This window comes from Siniperca chuatsi, linkage group LG12, assembly GCF_020085105.1.
Source record: "Siniperca chuatsi isolate FFG_IHB_CAS linkage group LG12, ASM2008510v1, whole genome shotgun sequence".
In the NCBI taxonomy this organism is placed as follows: Eukaryota; Metazoa; Chordata; class Actinopteri; order Centrarchiformes; family Sinipercidae; genus Siniperca; species Siniperca chuatsi.
The window spans coordinates 11,479,422-11,504,894 of NC_058053.1; the positions used below are offsets into that span (position 1 = coordinate 11,479,422).

The following is a 25,473-nucleotide window of genomic DNA, read 5'->3' on the forward strand; positions in this document are numbered from 1 at the left end:
TTAACTATTCCAATAGTATCGCTCTCCCGCTTGACGCATCTCCTGTACCCGGCTGAAGCCACCGTGTCTACATCAGCCCCCGGAGTCAGAGTCCTTGTCGGAGCGACTGCACCTCCGTACTGTATTCCTGTGGTCAAACTGGCCTCCGTCGGTCTCGGAGGCTGTCCCAGTCTGGCCGTGTTCACTGGGAGGCTGCTGATCCCGGTTTCATTGCCTACTCACCCAGCTCCGGTTCTGGTGCACATTTTGGACTCAGTCAGCTAATATGACCTATAGCTGCACGGCTAACTGAGCTAGCAGTTAGTGCGTTTTGGCCTGATATGCGACAGGCTGCCCCATATTTCTTTGGAGTATGAATTCGACAGGTGGAGAGTAGTCTCAATTCTTACATATTGCCCCTTTAAAGTCTTTATTTTGGTGATTTTAAAATCTGTGTTCTTAATACTTTACTTTATTTATAGGTATTACAGCAACCAAAATAATTGGTTTGTCTGCCATTGTCTTCCAAACAAACATTTGAGGAAGCAAATCTAATAAATCCCCCCCCAAAATGGACAAAACATTAAATTCATTAGTACTGAGATACACATTCAAGGATGAAATGGAATGAGAGGGCAATTGAGTTTGTTTGTCAACTACAGCCTGAGAATTGTTGTATTACCAGATTGCATCCTGTATTGCCAAAGTCATCTCTTTCTCAAAAGAATACTTTAAGGATACTTTTGGCAAACAAATTGATTGGAGTGGATGAGATTGCATTTTCATTCAAGACAATATTGGCCCTACAGTACATCAACACGCCCATATGTGAAGGCAGCTAAATCAAATTCCCTGAATCAATTAGCATTTCTTTTTAGCATGGATTTCCCTATAACTTCAACAACATGCTAGTGATGATACAGTACATTGTGCTTCAACGCCACTTACATAAAACAATAAAACAAAAACCCATCAATTCTACCTAACCAGTCCTCCACTTTGATTTGAGAGAGCAGCTTTATGCATGTTTTCATCAGCTACAATTCTCATCAAACAGGCCTTTTAGGCTGATATTTACCCAGGGGAAGGGAGATATTCTGGCCACTAACAATGAATCATACACTTATTTATGCAGTCATGAAATACCACCACAAAAAAGCTTTAGAATTAATTAGTTTGGAAATGAAAGAGTGGGAGACAGCTAGTGCGAGAGAGAGCGAGGGGAAGGGAGATAGGCAGACACTTGTTGACATTTCTAAGGACTGGTAGTATCAAAGGCTTGATGCCTGTGATCTGCTTCTCACTCTGTGTTAACAAGCAGTCTTGGAGCAGGCATGTGATCTGCCAGTGCTGGTTGGAATCAAACATCTGTGTTTTCTACAACAACTCCCCCCAAAGAAAATCTTGCAGTAATATTCATTTATTAAGGTGATCACATTGATTCAAGGGCAGCCCTTAGGTGCCCCGAGCTAGCTGGTGCCCTTGAAAAACTGTGTTCTGGTAGAAATGTTATTCTGGAAACATTTGCATGTTAAATATTTTACTCTTGGCATGACCGGTCAGTAAAAAATTAACAATGTCCCATTTAGACAGTAAACATTGTAAACGTATTCCTTGAATTTATCCAAACAAGAATCAACAAATGAGCAAAATAGGCCTGCCTTACAGCACCATACAAATATTTGTCAACTTCTTTCAGCATTAACTAGTAGAGGTTGCTCATACAAACACAGGTTTAGAAAGTGGAAACAGTGAAAAATGCAATAGTTGGCCAGTGGGTGGCTTACCACAGTGGTCCACATACGGTGAGTCAACCCTGCCTTATTACGGACATGAGAATAATGATAGTACCAATATTTGTACCAACAAAAGATAGAGAACTAAAATGAGCATTTATGGGAGCCTACAGTATATTCTTCTTACAGGAATGTTCAGAGAGAGACAGAAAGAAACAAAAACAAGAGAATCACATACTGAAATAAAGACAAATACAGGGACAGGAGAGGGAGAGAAGACAGAGTAGAATTGGAATAGGTGAGAACTGAGTTTTCATTGGAACCCTGGGGATATATGTAATGAGTTGGAGAGAGGCATGTTTGCCTATTCTGGTTTACACAGAGAAATGACCCTGTAATACACACTGTGGGGCCCTCTTACACACACACACACACACACACACACACACACACACACACACACACACACACACACCTATACCTGACTTGGAGGCAATCCAAAGCAGTGATGTTGGAGAAGGGACTAGGAAAGATTTGCTGGTGATTTCGACAAACAATTTTCACTGTAATGCTTGCTTAGATGAGGTATTCCTACCATGTAACTGAGGTTGTTTGAACGGTGGTATTGATGCAGTTATGATGTGTCATCAATCCTTAAACAAGTCTCACAGGTTGTGGGACACCACAAGTTCTCCTTCAAAGGCAGAATGTGTGGAGTTCAATCAAAATATTCAACAGAAAAATGCATCATGATGGCAAAAATCAATGTTACGACCTGTGCAAATACAGTTTATGACACAATTTCCCTTATTCTGTCTCTTTTGGTGTTTCTTCTACTAGTTCAAAAGAATTCATGTAGAAACTTCCAAATTGTCCTCTTTTATAACAGGGTGCCTGTCACTGCAGCGCCTTACAGCAACAGTCCCATTTTCAGACTAGAATGCAGAATATAACTGTGTTTTCACATGTGAAACTGATTCTGACTCATATTACTCTAATCTGTGTCAAAATGTGCTTTATTATAACTTGCATTTATAAAAAACATGCAGTACTTTTACCAAATTCTCTATCAATTAAACAGGGTGTACAAAATACACAAAGGAAGTATTAGAATAGTCCAAGCCTGTCTGTTTACAGTGTGCTGCAGCAGTCTGAATGAAATAACTGGATGTGCTGATCTAATACTAGTATTATTTTGATAAAAGACGAGATTTTGGGTGTAGTGTAGTGGGTCGTGGGTCTGAGATTTTGACCTGATGATGGTGCTAGAGGAAACTTCAGTGGATTGCAGAAGGCATTATAATTCACCCTGTGGGGTATATGAATGTCGGTATCAAATTTTATGGCAATCCATGCAATATTGTCAACCTCAGAAATCGTGCTAAAGGAAAGGTCAGCATGCTACATCATCTGGGGACCATGAATGTTTATACAAAGTGTTGTGCCAATCCATCTGGTAGATGTTGAGATATTTATGTAAGTATAAGTATATGAGTATAAGTGAAACATTGACCTGCTGGTGTTGCTAGATGACAAGTCAGGGGATCAGTAGGATTGATCCTCTGGGGAACATGAATGTCTGTACAAAAGTTCATGGCAATCCATCCAATAGTTGCTGACATGTCAGTCTGGACCAAGTGGAACACTGGACAAGTGTTGGACCAATGGATTGATATTGCCATCCCTAAAGCGACGCCGATAGCATGTCTAAAAACAATACATTGGATAAAGTTTCAGTTGTACTGACAAAACCCCCCGGAAATGTCATTTAATTACTGTTTGTTACACTACACAAGAGAAGTAGAAACACATCATGTGATAACTTCATGCCAGTTTACAGTACCATGGGAGTAAGAACAGCTGCCACAATCCAAGCAGCAAAAGGCAAAGTATGTGGTGTTTTGTTGCCTAAATATCTTAAGCCTTGACCTTTTCTCTCTGAAGCAGTGTAAAAGCAAGTCAGTGAATTCCTTTGAAAATGCTTGTAAAAAAGCAGTGAGTTTTAACAGCTGATACACGGAACTCAAATGTGAACTCTGATGGCACACTGGATTGACTTAAGCTTCACAATGTAAAAAGCAGTGCCTCAGGGTAAACAGTTTTATGGCTCACAAATGAGGGAATCAATTGTAGCAGCGAAGGAGGGGAAGTAAACGCATTGCAAATTTAAGTAAGTAGTAGAGTTAAGTGCTTATCATGAGACACTGCCAGGAACATGCCAGTTGCATATGAATGGTTTGTTGACAGCTTAGTACAGTAATATATTAAAGAGGAAATATGTATTGTTATCAGAGTGGTATGGTCTCATTATATGATATCATCTCCGCTCTTTCTGTCTCTTTTGGTGTGTAAAAGTCGTATCGGCAGACACTAGTATTTTGGTACTGGTAATAGAAATTAAAAGTGGTATCAAGCCATCTCTACAACTGAAAACATTTAATAGATAACCATGTCTACAAATGGATTTCACTTCACCTAAACTACTTGACAAATTAGTGTCAGGGGTTTCATCCAATAAAGATATCACATCCCCTTGTGAAAAGTGTCTTCAGTTCGACTGAATGACACATTGTTTCACTTTTCTTTTCTTAACATGGTATATAATTTTTAGTATTGTAGTGGTGATTCCAAAGTCAAACATCTGGCATTGTAGCAGCACTATACGTTATATACATGAACAAAAGGACCAAAGAGTGGGTGACTAGGAGGAGATTTAAAAAGCAAGCAGACATAATGAGGAGAAAGTGATATAGTAGGTTATAATATTGAGATATGGAAAGATATCAGGACAAGAAAAATCAGACCCAAGGAAAAAAAAAATCTATGGGATTAGAGCCCTGCATGTGTAGTAGCTCTAATGAATCCGCTCATTAGTATGACTCTCATGGCAGATCACTCCATTAATAATCTATGGCTGTGTTGGCAGCCATGACAGAGAGGGAGGGCCACAGGGATGTTGCCTCAGAGAGTGGAGCACTGTCAGTTGCAAGAGCTTTGGGAGCCCTGTAAGACTGGATGTATGCATCCATGATAAAGATAATGAAATAATATGCAGGAAAGATGTTTGACTCAAGTCTGGGATAAGTTATTATGAGCAGCACATGTGGGGATGTTGATGGTGTTAGGTTAAGTGTCCCAATTCACCTCAATGACATTATTCAGATAAGTCCATTGTGTAGGACACTTTATGAACTCATGTGTGGGCACCTTATTAACCGTGGCTCCTGATGGCTATTTGAGTCCCCAGGAGCTATAGCCAATTATTGAAAAACACTAAACAACACACACTTGAGACACACAAAAATAGTAGTTAATAATACATAAATCATATCTACCCTTTATGAATTATACATCTCTCCATGTGACAGCTGTTCACAATGGGAATATATTTATTCATATACAGCCAATCTACATTCTTTTCCCACAAAGTAATTTGTGTGATTAATTCCATACCGTGAAAATATTTGTGTTACACAGCATGGGAAGTTTGTCGGCAAGACTTAATACATGCTCTCATTGCCTTTGGTATAAAAACAAGCACTTTATGTGGTACTGTATGATCGTAACTGTGTCCCAAAGTTTAACTGATGGTTTAATATTTTCCCATGGAGTACTGCCTTCCTCTGATTTAGCCAAAAATGGCAACAGAAATATTTGTCTAAGATATTAAATCTGGGACTGCAGCGATTGCTGAGTCATTTTCATTCAGCTTCTCTTGGCTTTTTAATCAGTTACTTTGCTCTCTGTGTATGACAATTTCATCAGCCATCTATCAAATGCAGCATGTTTGGAGATATAATTACAGTATATCATATGATATATAGGTATACTACAATCAAACCCTGGCCCTGCAATAAATACCTTTTAATAATGAAGGAATATAATATATTATTTGATTGTGAGGGATAGGGTTATTAGGGTTAGGGTTGTTGTACTGTGTCAGAGATGTTGATTCAGCTCTGGGGTGATTTGTGTGTCTGTTATTTTTTATCCACACCCAACAGATACGTCAGACAGAGACAAAGAAAGGGAGATCATTACTTGGTGTATCTGTCACCTATTAATATTGACAACTAGATTTAAAGAAATTATAATGCACTCCTACATCCACAATCTTGTAACACTGAGCTCCCTGCACTCCACACTTCCCCAAACAAAGTCAAGCAAGGCTTTGAATTATTTACTTCAGTTCTCCAGAGAGGCTGGAAAGGGGTGATGATGTCTGCTATTGAATCCTCCACACACACACACACAACCCCCCCCCCCACGGACACTTTACCAAATATCCAGTCTTTGTCCGTGGCTTGTAGCCATTTACTATAGATGAATACAGACATCTACTTTTCACTCTGGAAGCAATGTAGTTGCCTGGCCTCTATTAGCAGAGACATGTTATGACAGGGCGTAAGGGAGTTGTATGTGTATTATCATAGACCTACAACAGCAAAATTGATGTAGTGAGAAAGAGAAATAACTTTCTCACTACTCACTACTAACTAAGGAAAGAGTGACACAGATAATCTAATCCTGAAATATAAAGCGGTGGATCCACAGTCTGTGGTAGAGGTCAACTAAGGGTTCAATGATTCAGATATTTGGTGCAACAATCAAGGTAGCAAAAAAGAAGCAATCAGTGAAGATGATCCACTGATAAAATGCTAAGGTAACAAAATTATCTATCTACTACTACTACTACTACTACTAATAATAATAATAATCTAATAATACTAAAAACAACCCGTTACTAATCTGCCATCCAAGCAACCAGCCTATCACCAAACCAATCAACCATAGAGCGAGTAAAACAATTAACAAGCAAACTTTTCCATCCTTACCTTGGCAATCTGGACACACCAATTGAGCAACAGCTGAGATCCGATGTTGTCCTTGTGCTCGTGGACATAGTCAAGTAGACACCCATGAGGCATCAGTTGTGTGACCAGCTGGATGGTGGGACTCAGGCAGACGCCCAGCAGGCGGACCAGGTGGGGGTGCTCCATGCTAGCCATGATCAGGGCCTCCTGAATGAGACAGATATACACTCAGGCATGTGGGGGGAAAGGGTTGGGGATGGAAGTTGACATTTGAAAAAGTATGTCAACAGATTCTACAGTGTTATTCACTTCAGGCAACAGCCAACAGTTTTATCAAAACAAAATACATCACTTTACTGTTATTTCTGTGTACATGTTTGACCTTGGAATTCCTAGGCACCAATGTGCTTTGTTTTGTTTTTTTACTTGCAGAGAACACCCCAGTCATTATTTGGATTAAGCTGTGCATGAACCCTTGAGATCCTGTTATTACATATTCTTTATCTTAATATTCTCTATTAACAGACAGAATAATCTCCCAAAAAAATCATATAAGTAAAGACAGAAAGTTTGAATAGTTTGAATGTTTATAATCTATTCTAAGCCAAACATCTAATTGGGTTGTTCATTATCAGAATAGCATATTAATCTATTCAAATTACAATGTTTAAATACATGAACTTGAAATCAATCTTACTATAAAAAACAAAACACACTTAGGCTTTGTTCTTGATGACTTTGCCAGTAACTTTGCCACTAACTAGGATGTGTTGCTATTTGCATATTCAGAACAAAAAAAACTTATGTGCAGATAGGTACCATATTCATAATGTGTTATATTGTTCCCAAACAGGTAGTCTTCCAGGTAGTTTTAAAAGACAAATGCCAAAGTAAAGGTTCAAAGACTCAACAGGCAGAAAGTTCATCATGTAGACTGAACCGTCAAAGACCATAGGACACCTTATAAAGTATGAGGCTGAAGTTTCTTTTGAAGCGAGCAGCAAGGTACCATTAAGTCAGAAACAGTAGATTTTTATTCAAAATCTCAACATCAAAGTGACTCACAGCTTCACAAGACTGTCAGCATGCCTTGTACTGTAGTAGACTAAAAATGTAGTAAATACACAAATACATTAAGGTGAGATTGCTGTAAATCATGTGTCTCTGTCCTTTAATATAACAGAGTAAGAGCTGTGTCCTTCCAGTGGTGAAGTGTTGCTAGTAGAAAATATGATACTGTTTAGACAATATATACTGTACATATGAAGAAGCTGCTCCACTACAGTATTTATAGAGCTTTGAACTTGCCTGTAGTGTCAGCACCTTTATGTGAGGAATGTTTAGAACAAGAGCAAATGTTATATATTAGTTTGCAATATTGCATATGATTGTAGCATACAAACATACAAGACTTCTTATTCAAATGATACAGAAACACTAGCAAAGACAAGAACAGACCTTCATCTATTCTGTGCAACTATGCAGCTACCCAAGACACATGAACACACACACACACACACACACACACGGCATTGTGACTACAGGGGCTATGGGTTAATATGACTATTCATCATGAGATGGATAGCTGTGTAGCAAAAATACACAACATAGGTGGAGCTGGTTGTGTGTGTGTGTGTTGGGGAGAGACAGATACATAGTGTGTAGAGGTCCACTGAACACTGAGAGAGAGACGGTGTAGTCCCTCATTCGTCCAGGAGTGTTCTATCGTAGAAAAGGTTTCAGTCGTAGTCATCTGGACACTGTTTTCAGAATCAAGACGTTTCGGCTCCCATCCAGAAGTCATTCTCAATTGTGAAAAAATTGGACGGGAACTGGAAATTTAAGCTACTCTGGAGGGCTTATGTAACTCAGAGTAGCTTAAATTTCCAGTTCCCGTCCAATTTTTTCACAATTGAGAATGACTTCTGGATGGGAGCCGAAACGTCTTGATTCTGAAAACAGTGTCCAGATGACTACGACTGAAACCTTTTCTACGACTGAGAGAGAGATACAACCACAGCACAGTCAGTATATGGCTCTTGTATCACATTTGCATAATCAGATACCTGCTCATGTGCTGGAGATGTCCAGTGATGGCAGTACATACGGTACAGTAAGGACAGTAAATCAGGCCAAAGTCTTTGGGAGACTGGGCCTTTCTATCTGCCTGCTGTTTGACTGCATGGGCAGGATCCCTTTCAAGTAAATCTGGACAACTATAGGGTTCCCTTACCACTGTGATGTGGTTTCCTGAGATGTCTTAACTCTTGTAAGCACAGTCATCTTAAAATTAAGGTTGGTGGGCTCACGTTATATGGGTGGCTGTGGCTTAGTGGTAGAAGGTCGGCTTCCCCCAGCCCACATGTCGAAGTGTCCTTGGGCAAGACACTGAACCCCAAGTTGCTCCTCAGGGCTGTGCCTTTAGTGTGCGAGAGTGTGTGAATGCTTAATTAGTTTCTCATCATCTCATGAGCAGTTGTCACCTGCCATCAGTGTGTGAATGTGATATGTAGTGTGAAGCACTTTCAGTAGTCGGAAGACTAGAAGGGCGCTATACAAGTATTTCAATAGATTCAATAGATTATGAATTCAGATCATGAATTCATCAAGTATGTCTCTGCTGTTCGTGTGTGGGTATGGGTATGTAATGTAGAGAGAACAATAGGATTCAGGTCAGGACTTTGACTAGGCCACTCCAAAGTCTTCATTTTGTTGTTCTTAAGCCATTCAGAGGTGGACTTGCTGGTGTGTTTTGGATCATTGTCCTGCTGCAGAACCCAAGTTCGCTCCAGCTTGAGGTCACAAACAGATGGCCAGACATTCTCTTTCAGGAGTTTTTGGTAGACAGCTCACGGAACTCCGCCTGACTCCGGGCTAACGCCGTTAGCTCGTCCATTTTATTCGCCAGCGATCTCACGTTGCCCATGACGAGAGAAGGCAGACACAGCTTAAATCTCTTATTCTTAAGTCTCTTTTGTCTGCACCCCTCTCTCTTCCCTCGCCGCTTCGTTCCACCTCTGCATCCTCGGTGTGTCCTCCTCCAGATCTCAGTGGGGACATCGGTAGTCCTGGGCGCCATGCTGCTCGGCTACAGCGCGATCAGCTGTTCCCTGGTGTAAACAATGCGGCCAAACAGCTGATCTGCAGCGGTGCCCTGACCGAGTAGCAAAAGAAGAAGTTCCACGGAGAATAGGTCCTATTTAAGTGATTTTTTGATTGAGAACAGGTGTGGCAGTAATCAGGCCTGGGTGTGGCTAGAGAAATTGAATTCAGGTGTGATAAACCACAGTTAAGTTATGTTTTAACCGGGGGCAATCACTTTTTCCACACAGGGCCATGTAGGTTTGGATTTAGTTTTCCCTTAATAATAACAACCTTCATTTAAAAACTGCATTTTGTGTTTACTTGTGTTATCTTTGACTAATTTAATTTAAATTACAATTTAAATTTGTTTGATGATCTGAAACAGTGTGGCAAACATGCATCAGGAAATCAGAAAGAGGGCAAACACTTATTCACACCACTGTACATGCATGACGATCTGGCAGCAGAGAGGCGTTATTGCCATTTTGATGCAAACATTTTGGCCCATTTGACTGCTGTTTAAAACAAGAGGCTTCCCTCCTCTGACTGCTCCACAGGTAAACTCTACACAGAAGCGTGCGCACACACACACACACACACACACACACACACAGACTAAAGGACAATCAATCCTCTGTGACATTCTTCAAACAGTCAGTGGCGAGTGTGGCCTGCAGCTATAGAAGGTCACCAGTTAGAATTCACGGCTGGGAAAATATGCATGGGTAAAATAAATGAATGGCACTCTCCTTTCCCTCTGTAACTACCCCTGATGTTCCCTGGAGCTGAAGCTGAGCCCCCCTGCTGCTCAGCAGTCAACAGAAGAAAACTGTGGAACTGGATGAATGTGAGGTAAAGTATCACTGGAAAATATGATGGAACTCAAATGATTTTTACTGGGAGAAATACTTAAATAAACCAGAATTAACAAATTTGCTCTGAATGTGTGTTTGACTCTGCCACTTTTATTTTTAGTTTATCTCTGCTTTCTTGCTCACCCAATCACATTCTCTGTCTCCCCTACTGTTTCCTTTAAGATTAGTTGAGTAGTCAGTTACATACATTTTGCTTAAAAGTCAGTTACATTACAAATTACCATCAATACTGCAATCTGATTTGTAAACACTATCACTGCTTCTGTAATGTGAAGAAAAACAAACAAACAAACATTCCCATGTAAATGTCTTCTTAACAACAACTGTAAGATGGCTTATATGACACAATGTGCATGCATAGCTAAAGATGCTTATTTACAGGGCATGCTAGACATCCTGAGTGAGGGTTGGCTGGGGGTGAAAAGCTGACTTTGTGTCATGGTATGCACACACAGTATGTAACTGTATGTTTTTTTTTTTTTTGCTAGTACATAAAGCATCATTTATAGTCTCTTACATCTCTATCCCTCTATATATACACACAGTATAGCCTCTTTTGTCTACCTACATGTTGTCCATTCATTGCTTATATCTGCTTCTCTCATTGTCAGACAAGCTCACAAAGCGCACAGGGCATTAAATTAAACATACGTAGGATATTCATCAAAGGCATCCTGATAAAAATAGAATTGCTAACACTCCAAAACTCTTCCTCTTAGACTGTCAAACTAAGTGCAAAACATGAGTGCAATTGGGTCGCTTTTAATGTGTGTGTGTCTGTGTCTACATGTAGGATGTGTGTTGATGGGGGTTATTTCATCTGCATTGCATCATCATAGGGTAATAATTTTGATGTTTTTTTCACTTTTCCTTTTGAAATGAGCCGTGCTGTGAATCTTTTATAAATGGGGCCTTGTGGCATGATGTGTGTCTATGTGTGTGTATGTAGGGGTTCTAGGGGCCACTTCGTGGTTTCTATTCTGGTGTCTATGGGGTCGAAACTTAGTTCTTAATAGCTTCATTTCACCAGCAGAGCTGATGTGTTTTGCCTTCTTTTAAAAATGACTGAAGTGGTTTCAGTCTTCTGGTGACTGCTTTAAAGATGGTCATATCCCAACACTTAACTATGTGTCAACGTAGCAATAGTGCCCTGATATGTTGTATCTGACCGCTGTATCTGACCGCTGACAGCTTGAAATACTTCTATATAACAAAATTTAACTTGAGAAAGTTGCTCATTTTGGAAATTGAGTTGAAGTTGCTCAAACTGGAATTGATTGTTTTTTTTCTGTTTTATTTTCAAGTTTTCAAGATACTCACGTCCATGAACTCCACGTTAGCCTTGGGTCCTGTGGCCTCACTTAGGATTTTAATGGCTACAGGAATCTTTACTGTTTCACCCTCTGGGACCCAAATACCCTAAAGAAACACACACATAAACAGATGAGTCATTATAGTGAATGAAAAGTCACAAAACTCCCATTCACCAACATTTTAATAAAAGAAAGATGTCAAAGATTTGAACAGAAGGAATCTCAAATAATAAATTGACGATTTTTCATCCTGAATTCTACTTTGTTATTCTTAATAACAATCTTCCATATTCCCACTGGCAGAATATAGGAATGTTCTGCATGCTGTATGATTAAAGGTGATTTTGTCCTTCAAAAAGACTTGGGCAAAACTATTTAATCATTTTGAAGTATCTAATTTCAGGTGGGATTAAAGTGATTAAGCAGCTGCCAAAGTGGTCAAAGCATTTAAGAGGAAAGAAATCAAGTGCCTCTCAACAAATGTTTTATGTGTGTCCCACCTTTGTTCTGCCCTGATGTGACTGCATAGCCCCAGTGATAGCAGGCCCAACACCTCTACTCAGAGTTAAAACATCTGTCCTCTCAAAGCTGTAATTTCAGTGTGATGTCTCCTTTCAAAACTTCTTTCTACCTGCACTTGAGTAGATTATTATTATTCAGCAGAATTAACTGTTTTCTTTAAATGAACTGCATTCAGGTTATGTGATGTTGTACACTTATTTCATATGTGTTTTTTTAAACACCTCAGTATTTCACTGATATTTGTGTAGCTGATTGCTACACTACTTTGAGTGAATAATGCACCTCAATTCTAAAACCACACTAATTGTCCAAAATGGTGTGCTACAGTTAAAACTGCAAAACAAGGTGACATATTGTTACTGATTACCCCAGAAGAAGACAGTTGTGTTGTATGGACTATTTCTAAAATGTCCAAAAACATGTTTTTCTCTTTTATTCAAGCCTGGAAACATGTGAATGGCAAATATGTCCAATGTAAACCAGACTGTGTTGCAGGTTAATGTGACATGCAGGTCAACACCTCCCAAAAGCACATTTTTCTCTACCAAGTCAAATGTTCAACTCAGCCAGGTGGAAGAGTCCTAGGGTCTAACAAATTATGGTATAAATGGATTGATTACCAATTAAAGCTACCATGAAGCAATCAAACGTAGTTTGCATTCAGTGTTTCTCACCAAAACCCATTGTGTGTATCTTTAAGGCCCTACAAACGTGTTTAATACATTTTATTCTTCATAAAATGCTCATTCCTCATAACATTTGCAAAGCAGATTTTTAAATTATTTTGAAACCGGAGTTGTTTACATCAGCTAATAGTCTTCTTCTTCCCCACATTTACGGGTACTTTGCTGTTTCTTGACAGGTTACTGCAAAAACACAAAAAAACCTCTACAGGGTATCTAAAGGGTAAGTGTGGCAGTTTGTGCAATGAGAGAGTTATATTAAAGTATTTTGGTGAAAAGGGAGGTGAGCAGCAAAGCAAAACACTCAATTTACAAGTTGATCTGAATGCTGACCCTCAACATTAGCAATGACCAGTTGTGCCTGAAATAATAAGATCCTGCAATCAAGCAACTGAAGTTAGATTATTCTGGTGACTGCTTGGGACGACCTCAGCATCAACCAACTGTGCCTTAAGCCTGAGAGGATCCAGTGGAGGAGATTTAAGTTCCTTTCTGATGCCTTCACATGCCTAGAGGTGCCTGGAGATCCCCCAGGGAAATGTGCAAGACGTTGCTTTGAAAAAGGGCATCTGTGCACCTGCTACCATACCTCTGACCCAGAAATGTGCTGTAATGTGAATGGATGGATCTACAAAATGACCAATGATGGTTTCAGTGAGAGAGAGTCAGTTCTTTCAGATGTGTCTTTCTCTACCTCTGCCCAACCCATCATCATGCTGGTGGTGATCTTAGCTACCTCTTATTTCACTGTAACCCCAGGGGTCTCAGTGTCTGCTATTACTTATTCTTTTCATCCCCCGCCTCCAGCCTTCCATCTCATTTCCTGTCATTAATGATCCTGCAATCTGTCTCTCTTGTCTTCCTCTTTTTTCAAGATCTCAGATCATGATCTCAAATTTCGGAATATATTAATTTAAGTACCAACTGAAACACATGCAAACAGTTACAATATTTTTGTGCATGTTTTACCTTGTAAACAGTCCCGAAGGCCCCAGAGCCGAGGATCTTGACCCTTTTGAGTTCTGTCTCTTTTAGGATGCGAAGCTGGGCTTGGTTGGGTGCTGTTCCACTGGGTGTTAAAGGTTCCACCAGCTAAAAACACATCCAGCAACACATGTCATTCAATCAGTGGGTACTGTAACCAAAACCCTATAACACAAGCTCCCTGCAATGAGATGTATAATCCTTTCCACCAACGATTCATGATTTATTATCAAAATACTAAGAAATCTTTGAAATATCCGCCACTCACGTCAAGCAATTATATACAATTTAGCGTTAGGAGTATCACAGGACAAAACACTTCCATGTTCAAGTGTAGATACATGTGCAGGGAAATTTAATAAACCCTTTTCCAGGAGATGGGGGCACCTAACATACCTCAATTAAATGAAAAAGTACATTTTATGGACTATTCACAATTTACAAGACTGTGTTTAAAGGTCCAGTATGTAACATTTAGGAGGAGCTATTGGCAGAAATGGAATATAATATATATAAGTATGTTTTCATTAGCGTATCACCTGAAAATAAGAAACGCTGTGTTCTTGTTACCTTAGAATGAGCCATTTTAATCTACTGAGGGAGCGGGTTTCCTTCCACAGAGGCCGTCATGTTGCACCACCATGTTTCTACAGTAGCCCAGAAAGGACAAACCAATCACTGGCTCTAGATTGGACCTTTCGCATTTTTCGTGGGTTTCCCCTACACATTTGGAACTGGAGGGTGAAACGAGCGGTAATCAGATGGTTGCAAACTGCAATTACATCGCAAGATGCAACTAAATCCTACATAATGGACCTTTAGTCAATGGCAAAAAAAATCTGTTTCTAAAAACCATGACCTAATTTCCAGGAAATCATGTTGTGAAATTACCATACTTGAAATTATGACTAATTTAAGTTTTTCTTAAAAATAGTGTAATTTGAATGCAATATTTTCTGTATCTAAATAAAATTGAAATTACTTTGAAACCTGGTAATCTTATCATGTGTTTTGCTTCAAAATACCTGGTCTTAATTAGTAACTGTCCAGTGCTTCAGGTGACAGTAGGGTTACAATGACCTTTTTTCCAACAAGACAAATCCAAACACCGGAGTGCCATTACCATTTCAATATCAGAAGTGAGATATTATGAGTGTGAACAGAAGAGGGAGATTGAGATAGGTGGACGAAGAATGAGAAAAAGATGTGGGGGAGGTGGATAATTGTGGAGCTGGAAAAAGAGTTGACACTTTTGTTGTCTCATTACTGCTCAAGTGCAGGAATGAACAGATTTAACAGCAAGAGAGGGAGAAACATTATATGAGGGGAGGGACGGAGGAAGATGAAGAGTGGGAGAGGAACTGTGGCAGAAACAACAACAACAAGACAGAGAAGCAAGCAGCTGAATTAGTCAGAGGATGCAAAAGCATAAGAGAGGGAGCAATAGGAGAATTAGGAAAAGAGTGGAAGATTATAGAGGGAGGGAGGGCAGAGAGAGGAAAACAGAGAGAGAACGTAAATCAGCCTGGCTGTGGTCGGCAGCTTCTGTCCCTCTGGCTCATGGTTACCATTTGATTAAAAACAATAGCCATTCTTCATTTAAATGGAATAACAAATCAGCTTCTGCAGGGTGGAAACGAGAAGGGCGGGGGTTTCACACACACACACACACACACACACACACACACACACACACACAGACAAACAAACAAACAAACAAACACACGCAAGGCAATACAGATGTCTTAAAACTTATCCATCCATACACACACATAGACACTATTATATGCTATTCCATTGTGCAGGGAGCTGTCCAGCATTAGTGGTGCTGAAGATGTTGAGGCTGTGGAGCAACCACAGTACAGTACATTGGAGCTGTCCACCTTCTCACTCTACAATGTAGTTCTGAAAACAAACCAAAGAATGTGTAGTCACACAAACTATTTACTTGCTATTTTAATTTTACTATACTACAGCTGAGACACATCTTCTAACAACTGACATCAATGCATTACTTGCATAAATGAATCATAATGTACTGTGAAAAGTAAAAATGGTTTTGATGGTTTATACATCATAGAACTTGCTTTTGAATGAAATGCACCAGTTTTGGACGTTAGATAACATATAACATTGTTTGCAGCACATTCTATTCTTGCATTAAGAATGACAGCAGGCTACTTCTTCATGCAGGGTTGTTTTTAAAGTATTCTCCATTAGTTAGCTATATAATGTGGTACAAGAATGCCTCTGTAATATATTGAACACTTGTGTAGCCAGGATTGTGTCTGAATTTGTGTATGAAACAAAGAAAAAGATATATATAAGTGATCAACAGTGACAGTATAAGTGTCGGCCATATGTGAGTAAGTATAATTAAAGCGAGCAGCGATGAACGAGCCCTTGCACCAGACCACGCGTCGGGGTGTGCCAAAGCCGCGCGGAGGCGCTGGAGATGGGCTGAAACGCCTCTGAATTCATGTGTTTTGGACGCTGCACAAAGAAGTTAAATGACACTTCCTGCATCTAGTCTGTGCCGCTAGAAAACACCCACTAATTATACGTTAAATCAAATGATGATTGTCACATAAGGCTTACTTCCTGTTGCCAGTAGGTGGCGCAGTGACTATAACTCCTAATTGGCATGTAGATGACCTCAGGCTGGGACTTTGGAAATTTGGAGCACATTCGACAATGTACACTCAAGTTACAACAACTTCCTCTTTCATGAGTCGTCATGGCAACGGAGTTTGCTGAAAGCTCATAAGCTTCACTATTGAGCTTTGCTGAAGAAATTTAAGGTTGATTTGGTTAATCTGCTAGGAGTAGTTTGTAAGAGTACAGGGATTGTAATGTAGCATGATCAACCGACCACCGAACTGAACATTTTGGATCTTTATTAATGAAAAGAATTAGGCTATTCTGAAAGCTGACTTCTAAGTCATAAACCAGGCCTGTCTAGAGAGCTGATAAGCTTTCTCCAACAACCTCCTCTGTCCCATGACCTTTGTCGGACTCAGGTCACTAATGGAAGGTTCAAATGACGATTTCTCGATTTATTGCAGCCTGCAAAGACTCACAAGCATGACCAACCTCAGCCAGTCTAGTAAATTACAACCTATTCTCCCTGACCACCAACCTGACACCACCCTCTTTTAAGGAACATTTCATGATCTCTGGTCAGTGAAAGCAGGACTTGTCAATCTAAGACTAAAGGAATAAAGAAAATTACTTTGCCATGCAGAATCAAAATGTATTAACTAATGTTATGTTTAATTGACAATAAGAAGGGTGTGGAACTTCATGTGGTAATGCTGATGCGACAAAGCATAGACCTTGTCAACAAAATAACTGTTCTTTATGTTAAGAAATTAATATGATGTAACTGTTTTTCTTTATTAACAAAACAATTTTTTCAGGACATCTTTTTTTCCAATTTGGGACAGAATATGTGATAATATGGAATACAGCTGCAGTAGAGTCCTTGCTTGCCACTCTTATGACATATCGCTAAGAATATTTTCAACTGATCTTGTTGTCTTAACCTTAATATTAATCAATTGAACAGGCCTAAGGTTACTGGATGTTACATATTCACCTATTATGATGTGCTGAATAGCTAATAAAGCAGGAAATGTGAATATGTATCTACACAACAATTAATTCATCATGGCTGGTAGTAAGGGACAATAGGGAAATGCTGAATCACACAGGGAGCCTGTGTATCTGTTAACCCCTCCTCATCTCACCCCTCTAGATAAGCAGACAGATAAACAACATGCCCGAGATACAAAGATTGCTGAAATATGTGGACATCTAAGTTGCGTGATGTAGTTTACTATTTCATTTACTGTTACAGATATATGTACATCTTCAGGCCAGGACTCTTATCAAACATATGAAGTCTGGTACTGATTTGACCATGTACACTCAAGTTACAACAGTTTCCTGTTTCATGATGAAATATCAAAATTCGACACCATGCCACGGACACGCCCTTCAACGAAAACTCAAGCTTTTGATAACTTTTCATCGCAAAGGTCTTTAGATTGCACTGCCCAAATTTGAAGTCGATCTGATTAATTCTCTAGGAGGAGTTTGTCAAAGTACAGGAGGCATTTTTGTATGTCTTGGGCTGATACATACCACCCAAATTTTGTACATCTAGGTGAAACATACTGTGTGGGCTGCTTCTTTAAAATTTTGTATGGGGCGCTATGGAGCCATTTTGCCACACCCATGTCCATGACCCAGATCAGATGTAAATTTTTGCCACTTCTGACATGTGTGCAAAGTTTTTGAGCACCTTTTTTTTTTTGGGGGGGGGGTGTAATAATTCCTTGCATTTCAATAAGCCACATCAGTGCTATTTTGTCGTTATAGCTATCAGCGAAGATACTTCACTGATACTCGAGAGAGAAAGCTGTGAAACAAGACCTTATTCTCACTATGGACACACAAGTGCATTAGATGATGTACTCTTCTTGTTTTAACACAAAGGAAGAGTGCTTTCTCCTCTTCTAATAGTATGGTCCCTTATCTCCTCCTAACAGAAGAGTCCTCTCCAGTATACTATGGCAAACAACACCTGAGCCTCAGAGTTTTTGACATTTTCTCCACCTCTGCAGTCACCATCTGGATACATGAAGTCTCATTCTCTTTTCTCTCTTTCAGACTTGCACACTAGCACACACACACACACACACACACACACACACACATATACACACAACAATGAAATCATACAAACTGAGACAAACATCCTCAGGAATTTCCCATGTTTTGATGTTTGTTTTCTTCTAAAATTAATGGAGTATTTGTCCTAAAGACTGTTAATTATGTGCAAACTCTATCAAAGATAATTCTGCCACTATTGAAAAAAATCTTGTGATTTTATGGATATGACAACATTATCTTCCAGTGCTACAGGCAGCAATTTCTCCCTTCATGCTATATGTTTTTCCATCTACTGCCCTGCTCACCTCTGTCTCCAGGAAACGACGGAGAGCTCTCTTCTTTTTAATGTTCTTCCGGCGCACAGACACTGCTACGCTCAGCACCATGATCACCACCATGAAGAGGCCGCCGATCACCCCTGCTGCGATCAGAGGGGTTCTGAAGACAAGAAAGTGGAGGGGCAGAAAAAGGAGGAAAATTAGTAGATAATGAAGACAGAAGAGGATGCAGGCAATGAGAAAGCATGAAACATTATCATAAGTAGGACAGAGATGATGACAGGTTGTATAGGTTGAGTAGGGGCAGAGAGGATGAGGACAAAAACATAGAAGTCAGCATCACGTTTATACTGCCATGTGCACACACACGAAAAACAAGCAAGCAAATAAACACAAAACATGTCTCTAAAGTGTATGCTTATGTGGGTGATCCCTTAAAAACCTCTTCACCTTCAGTTTTTGCCTGTTTTTCCACTGAGCTTCATCTGGTAACAAATATCCCTCCATGTCCTCTCATTAAAATCAAGGCTGAGATCAAAAACATGGAAATAACCATCAAAGTGAATTCTCAGCACCACACTGATGCTGTCATTTGAAATCAAGCCTCTCAATAATTTTCCTGATATGCGCCCCAAACTGTCTTCAGAGTTGCTGCAGAAATGAGCAGGAAGAGTTAGCCTTCCAGTATACCAGCCCCCAGCCCCCCCCCTCCCCTTTTTTTCTTTGCTGTAATGAAAGAACTTAATTTGGTCAAAGGGGCTGAGACTCTGTCCTAAATCAGTGGAAAAAGGCTGTTATTCAGGACTGTATATCACAGACTGCAAGGATACACCCCATAAAATATTATCACAGTCAGCCAGCTTCATGGGAAGTGAAGAACTCTGTATCTGCCCCACATCTCTCTCTTTGGATTACAGTGGGAGAAAATCACTATTTTGGGGACTTATAACGTGTGATGGTAAAGAGCTGGTGAGAATTAGAGCCCGACCAATAAGTCTGCCAGGCGGATATACTGGCCAATAGTAGCTTACTGCAGATATGTCAGTACCGATAATTAATAAGAAAAAGCAGAAAGAAAATCTTAATTTTGAATTAGGTAATTTAGACACTAAGTCTCCATTACATAGATTGTCCACCAGAGCACTGACAACTTTATTTTTCAACTGTAAAATGTCACGCTGAATAAATATCATGTCACAATTATTTAAAGGAATAGTTTAAAATATGCTTGTTCGCTTTCTTGTGGAGAGTTAGATGAGAAGATTAATATCACTCTCATATCTGTCCATTAAATATGAAGCTAGAGCCTAAAAGCACCTTTAAAGAATACAATTTAACACGTTGTCTCCTTTGTTTAACCTGTATGCCCCCAGAAAAGTAAAAACACTGCACCTGGTCAGAAATAGTACAGCACATTCCCCTGTAAAACCACAAATAATTGCTTTTTTACACTTTGGTTTTTGTATGGGTTAAACGAGATATAAAGTGGTAATCAGTGATCTTTAGAGGTACTGCTAGGCAATTTAACTTTGGATATAGCCAGGCTACCTGTTTCCAGTGTTTATGCTAAGCTAAACTAACTGTCTTCTGGTTGTAGCTTCATATTTAACCAACAGATATAAGAGTGGTATCAATCGTGTCATCTATATCTCGGCAAGACAGTGTATAATGAATGTATTGTTAATGTTATTTTTTATGGGGAAAAAAAAAAGAATACCTCATATTATCAAAATTGGATATTGGCCTCAAAAATCCAGTACAGGTCAGGATCTAGTGAGAACTTAAACAGTGTATTAAAGTCTTTAGCCTCACTGGAGGTAAGTAAAAGTAAAAGGTCCCATTAATAAGTGTTGAGTCTATATTTTACTATGTCTCTCTTACTACATAAATCCTGGGACCCTGGTTACTGAGAATCAAACAACACTGAGTTAGAAACTCAATAAAATCCTGATTCAGGTCAAAACTCCTCTTGTAGTTTTACTGCTACAGTATATAAAATCAGGAAGTAATCCAAGTATCATTATATTTCAGAGCACATACATGAAACTCAATTGTCTAAAACCAATACTACGAAGTTTGTGTGGGTGTGTCTGTGTCTCACACTCATCAATAATAACTAATATAGCAAAACGACCACTGATGGCCAATGTTTAAAAAAAAAGAAGAAGCTACAAATAGCCACATATCAATCAGCAAGACATTTAATCATGATGTATGACCAAATGTCTTTTTAGCATCAAGACCCACTGTAGATGTCTAATTCAATCAGCACACTTCACTTACATGGTCTTTCCAACAGGTCCCCAGAGTGATCAGATGAAATCCAGCTATACTATAAATGTACTATAAACGTAAGGCATACAGTTCTAAAGATCACACAGCAAGACGCCTTTGCACATGATCAGTGATGCATTTGACCATATTAAATGCAATGTTTCTCCACCATTACAGACATCAGAATCTAAAAATGCAAGCACGAGGAGCCAATCAGGGAACACAGAGATATCTGACAACAGGCAGCTCTGATCATTTTGAATTAAATGGGAAAGATACTGACAAATGGGGACATGGTAGATGAGGTATTACTTGTCACTTTTATCAGACTGAATATTACATGAGTAAGTGACAGTAAGTGATTAATCCAGCTTAATCAGATATGCACACAAATCCTACACAAGATGTATGTTAATGCCAGGTGGAACGATGTCCTTTGAAGGCTTAGTGTAATCATGTATTTCTGATAAGCCACTTTCAGTCATGCTCAAAAGCCAATACCTCCAACAGGTAACAGATTTACAAGATGTGTGACACCTCAGAGCAGGCAGCTAAGCCTGGGGTTAGCTGAACCTCTACTGCTGTATCCTAGCCACAACTATCGGAGATCTGATAAGGGCTGATCTGTTCCCCAGGTCAGCTGATAGCTACATTCCCCAATCTGCTGAAGTCCCCCTTCATCATCTTGGTAGTGTCCCCAAGACTTTGAGCAGTTCTCTAGAAGGCCTGAATTTTTCCTCAGAAATTATAGGTATCTCCTTCTTGCATGGCTCTGTTCTTTTTTGGTGGCAGTGTTGTACTGTAGATTTCCAGTCCCACCAGCAAGTTCTGTAGTATTGGCTACTCACTCTGTCTATCAGCCTTGTTTTATTTTTTTTTTAAATCATCCCCCAAACACCACCCAACAATTCTCAGCACCACTTGATGCCAAACTGTTTCTCTTATGAAATCTTGAATCCATTTGCTGTAATTTTGTCGTCCCCCCCGAACAAGAGCGCTATCAATTTATCAAGAACCAGGCAAACTGCTCGTACACACACACACACACACACACACACACACACACACACACACACACACACATGCATGCCCAGAGAGGCATTAAGGACACTCACAGGGATTTTGGGCCTTAGAGCTAGCCATTAATCAGAGACTTTGCTTGTGTGTGCTACTGTGTAGGTGTGTTTGTATGCTAGAGTATAGAGGCAATCCACAGAAAAGAATGTTGTACCTGTCCATCCAGCCAATACAATCTTGCAGTCTTGGCCCAATGCACCTAAGTAAACAAGTACAGGAAAAGCAAAAATTTAAACAAACAACATTCATAGTTTGCCATATATCTGAGAATGATGAGACCCTGTAGTGAGTTGAGAAAAGCAACACAGTAAGTAATGGTTAGAGTTAAAACCTTTTACACCAAGGACCTGTGTTCATCCTGTGGACTTTCTTACACAAAACCTAATGACATACCTTATGCTTTTGTCAGCCCATTTAGACAATATTTGGGTATGGAATGAGTGTGTGGCAATGCGTTATTTAATGACAGTGATGCGGTCAGGACAGAGGCGCTAAAGTGATACTTATGGACCTCTGTCGTGCCAATAATGACATTAAAGCACACCCTCTCGTGTAATATTGCTTAAGTAACTCACAGTGACACTGACAGAAAAAGGGAATCTGTCCTGATAAGCGTTAGCATTCATGTTACTGTGAGGTGCTTTGAGTAAAGGCGTTCACTCAACAGTAAATATAACTAAATTCTGCCTGAATACAACTGCAGTACTTTGTATCAGTCAATTTAATGATCCGTTAAATTAACTTGTTTAATTCAAGTATGGACTTTGGTGTGCTGGTCATATTCCTAACATAAGCCAGAATCTATTGATTTCTCTTATCTGTCCATTACACCCTTTATTGCTGTCTGTCAAAACACACAATGTCTCTCTGTGTGTGTGTGTGTGTGTGTGTGTGTGTGTGTGTGTGTGTGTGTGTGTGTGTGTGTAAGTATGTATGAGTCCCAGGGAGATGATGGAAAGTGCTAGATCACAATATCTCCTCATCTTTTTCATAACTCATAAACTTTGAAGAAATGCAGATTCTACTTCTAATCTTTCTTTCTGTCTGTCTCCCTTACTCCGTCTCTTTCTATCTCTTGCTTCTCCATTCAATTCAATTTTAAATTCAGCATTGTTCAGAGTTGTTTTGTCTGCTGAGTGTCAAACATGCATCAAGACAGCAGTATAAAAAGGCCAAGATGGCTTTCTATGTTCAACACTAGCTTTAGGCTTTACAGTAAAAGCAAAGGGTAGGTATAGCACCAGACACTAGCATCAACAAACCCATGTGTTTTCCTGATGCCTGTGGGAAAACTTGAAACGTGAAGTGAGTGCTGAACTAAAGCCTTGTTAGCTCTTCTTCAGCTCCAACTTTATTCTACCCACATGGGTGACAGATTACAAAGCTGCATTGTCTTCTGAACAGCAAAGATCTCTGCTGGAAAATCCACCAAATCTCCTATGTGCACTGTGCACTGGAGGCATCATACGCCAGTCTTAATACTAGCTCCAAAATTTGGTGACTCTTTTGAATGTTTAGAAGTAAGATATAGTGGTTTCATCCCTGTCTCTTTCTCCTTTCTGTCTATCTCGCTCCCTTTCCTCTCCCACCCTCAGCTTGTTTTTTGAGAAGCGGACCTGCTTATGAAGCTATACCTGTGACAAAGTGTCAGCCTGGTGTTTTCCATTTACAACTACATTGTTATGCTCGAGCGAGCCGGAGGCTGTCACTCAGGAGAGGAGAAATAACACACAAGGAAGTGGCATAAACTCCCTGTGGAGTTAAATACAAAATGATATCTTACCAACCCTTGTTGAATATTACATTGAGCCATCAATGGCTAGTGAGCAATGGAGAGTGGCAAGGTACTTCACTGACTCCTCTCACTTTCATTCTTCCTCTCTTCTCTCTTGATTTCTGCTTTGCTTTTTTATTTCTCTCTCTTTACTTGCAAGAAATTGGATTATAATTGTGTGCTTGCTGGACGTGGAGAGGGAAAGGGAACAATTGTGACTATGCTTTTTTCAACCACTATTCATATGACAGCCAATTGCACTTTCAATGAGAGAATGAGAATATTTAGTAAGAATATTGTGTTAGTACCCAGTCACTCCAGAAAATGGCCCAGGGAAATCCATTTGAGCGTTCCTTGTGAAATAGTTGGTGCTGGAAGCTTGGTGATGTAGTGGCTACTTGCAGGGCTAGTTGGAGGGCTACTGTGGCTGGCGAGCTAACCAGTAACATGGCAGTGCTACCTACCCACAATAGCCAACCAAGCAAGTGCAATAAGTTAACACAGTTTATTCAACAGACGTATTTGTACCATAAACTTCTGTGTCATGGCTGACTGAAAACCACGCCTCTTCTGTGGAACAGCTTAGACTCCAACAGAGAGCAGAACGACTAATATTGTTCATACATTTTGGACTCTGTTACACTAATGCCATCATTATTGTAACACTGAAGTTACCCATCAAAAATGTATTATAAATTTTCTGTGTCACCCAATCTCCCAATTGATTGATTAAATGATTTGTCATCTTAGATGGTGTGAGAGGATGATGACTGATGTTCCATGTATTTTGGTTTTATCTGGTAAAATGATTATTACATCTTTTATACATTGAAGGATTTCTGATTTATGAAGGAATTAAATAAATGTCTTGTGAACCAGTGAATACCATACTACTGACCAGTCCTTGTCCTGACTGTACTTACCCCTGAGTGCAGTTGGCATGGCAGGGGTGGCATTCATTGTTGGCTTCTGCGTACTTGAAGATGAAGCTGTTGGCACCTTGCAGGCCATCGGGACACTTTTCTACACAATTAGGACCATCCTTGAAATGGAGGCATTTCACACAATGATCTGGGCCCTGTGGGAAGTAAAAAAGCATTGTTTTTTCAGATGCACATTTTCTTTTTGAAAACATACAGTAGACTTACGTATAAACATCAGTGAGGTGCTACGTTGCCATTTAGCCATGCACTTACTTGACAACTATTATTATATTATTATTAGTTTTTACTCTGAAGTTTTGATTCCAATCTTCTTGAGTGTAGAGAGGATATACTGTAGGCATAAAGGACAAATCTGTGGTGTCACAAATTTAGGGGATGAGATATCTGCTGTAGCCTCAGTTTGTAATGTAGACTGATTGATGGGTATATTTCTACATCAATAACTTGCCACGTGCAGGT

The 25,473-nt window shown here is 39.6% G+C and overlaps 1 protein-coding gene across 2 annotated transcripts in view; it reads right to left on the reverse strand.

The window, feature by feature from the left end:
- LOC122885592 (receptor tyrosine-protein kinase erbB-4-like) overlaps positions 1-25,473 on the reverse strand; it is a 329,729-nt gene that overhangs the window by 51,729 nt on the left and 252,527 nt on the right. Inside the window, exons 15-20 of one of the 2 annotated variants that reach the window (XM_044216868.1) lie at positions 24,994-25,148; positions 22,451-22,495; positions 18,973-19,105; positions 13,976-14,098; positions 11,809-11,907; positions 6,551-6,733 (exon numbers count right to left, since the gene is read on the reverse strand). In XM_044216868.1, coding sequence (XP_044072803.1) covers positions 6,551-6,733; positions 11,809-11,907; positions 13,976-14,098; positions 18,973-19,105; positions 22,451-22,495; positions 24,994-25,148 — 738 coding nt within the window. Of the gene's footprint in view, positions 1-6,550; positions 6,737-11,808; positions 11,908-13,975; positions 14,099-18,972; positions 19,106-22,450; positions 22,496-24,993; positions 25,149-25,473 lie in introns of both variants that reach the window. The other variant, XM_044216867.1, reaches the window with a different exon arrangement.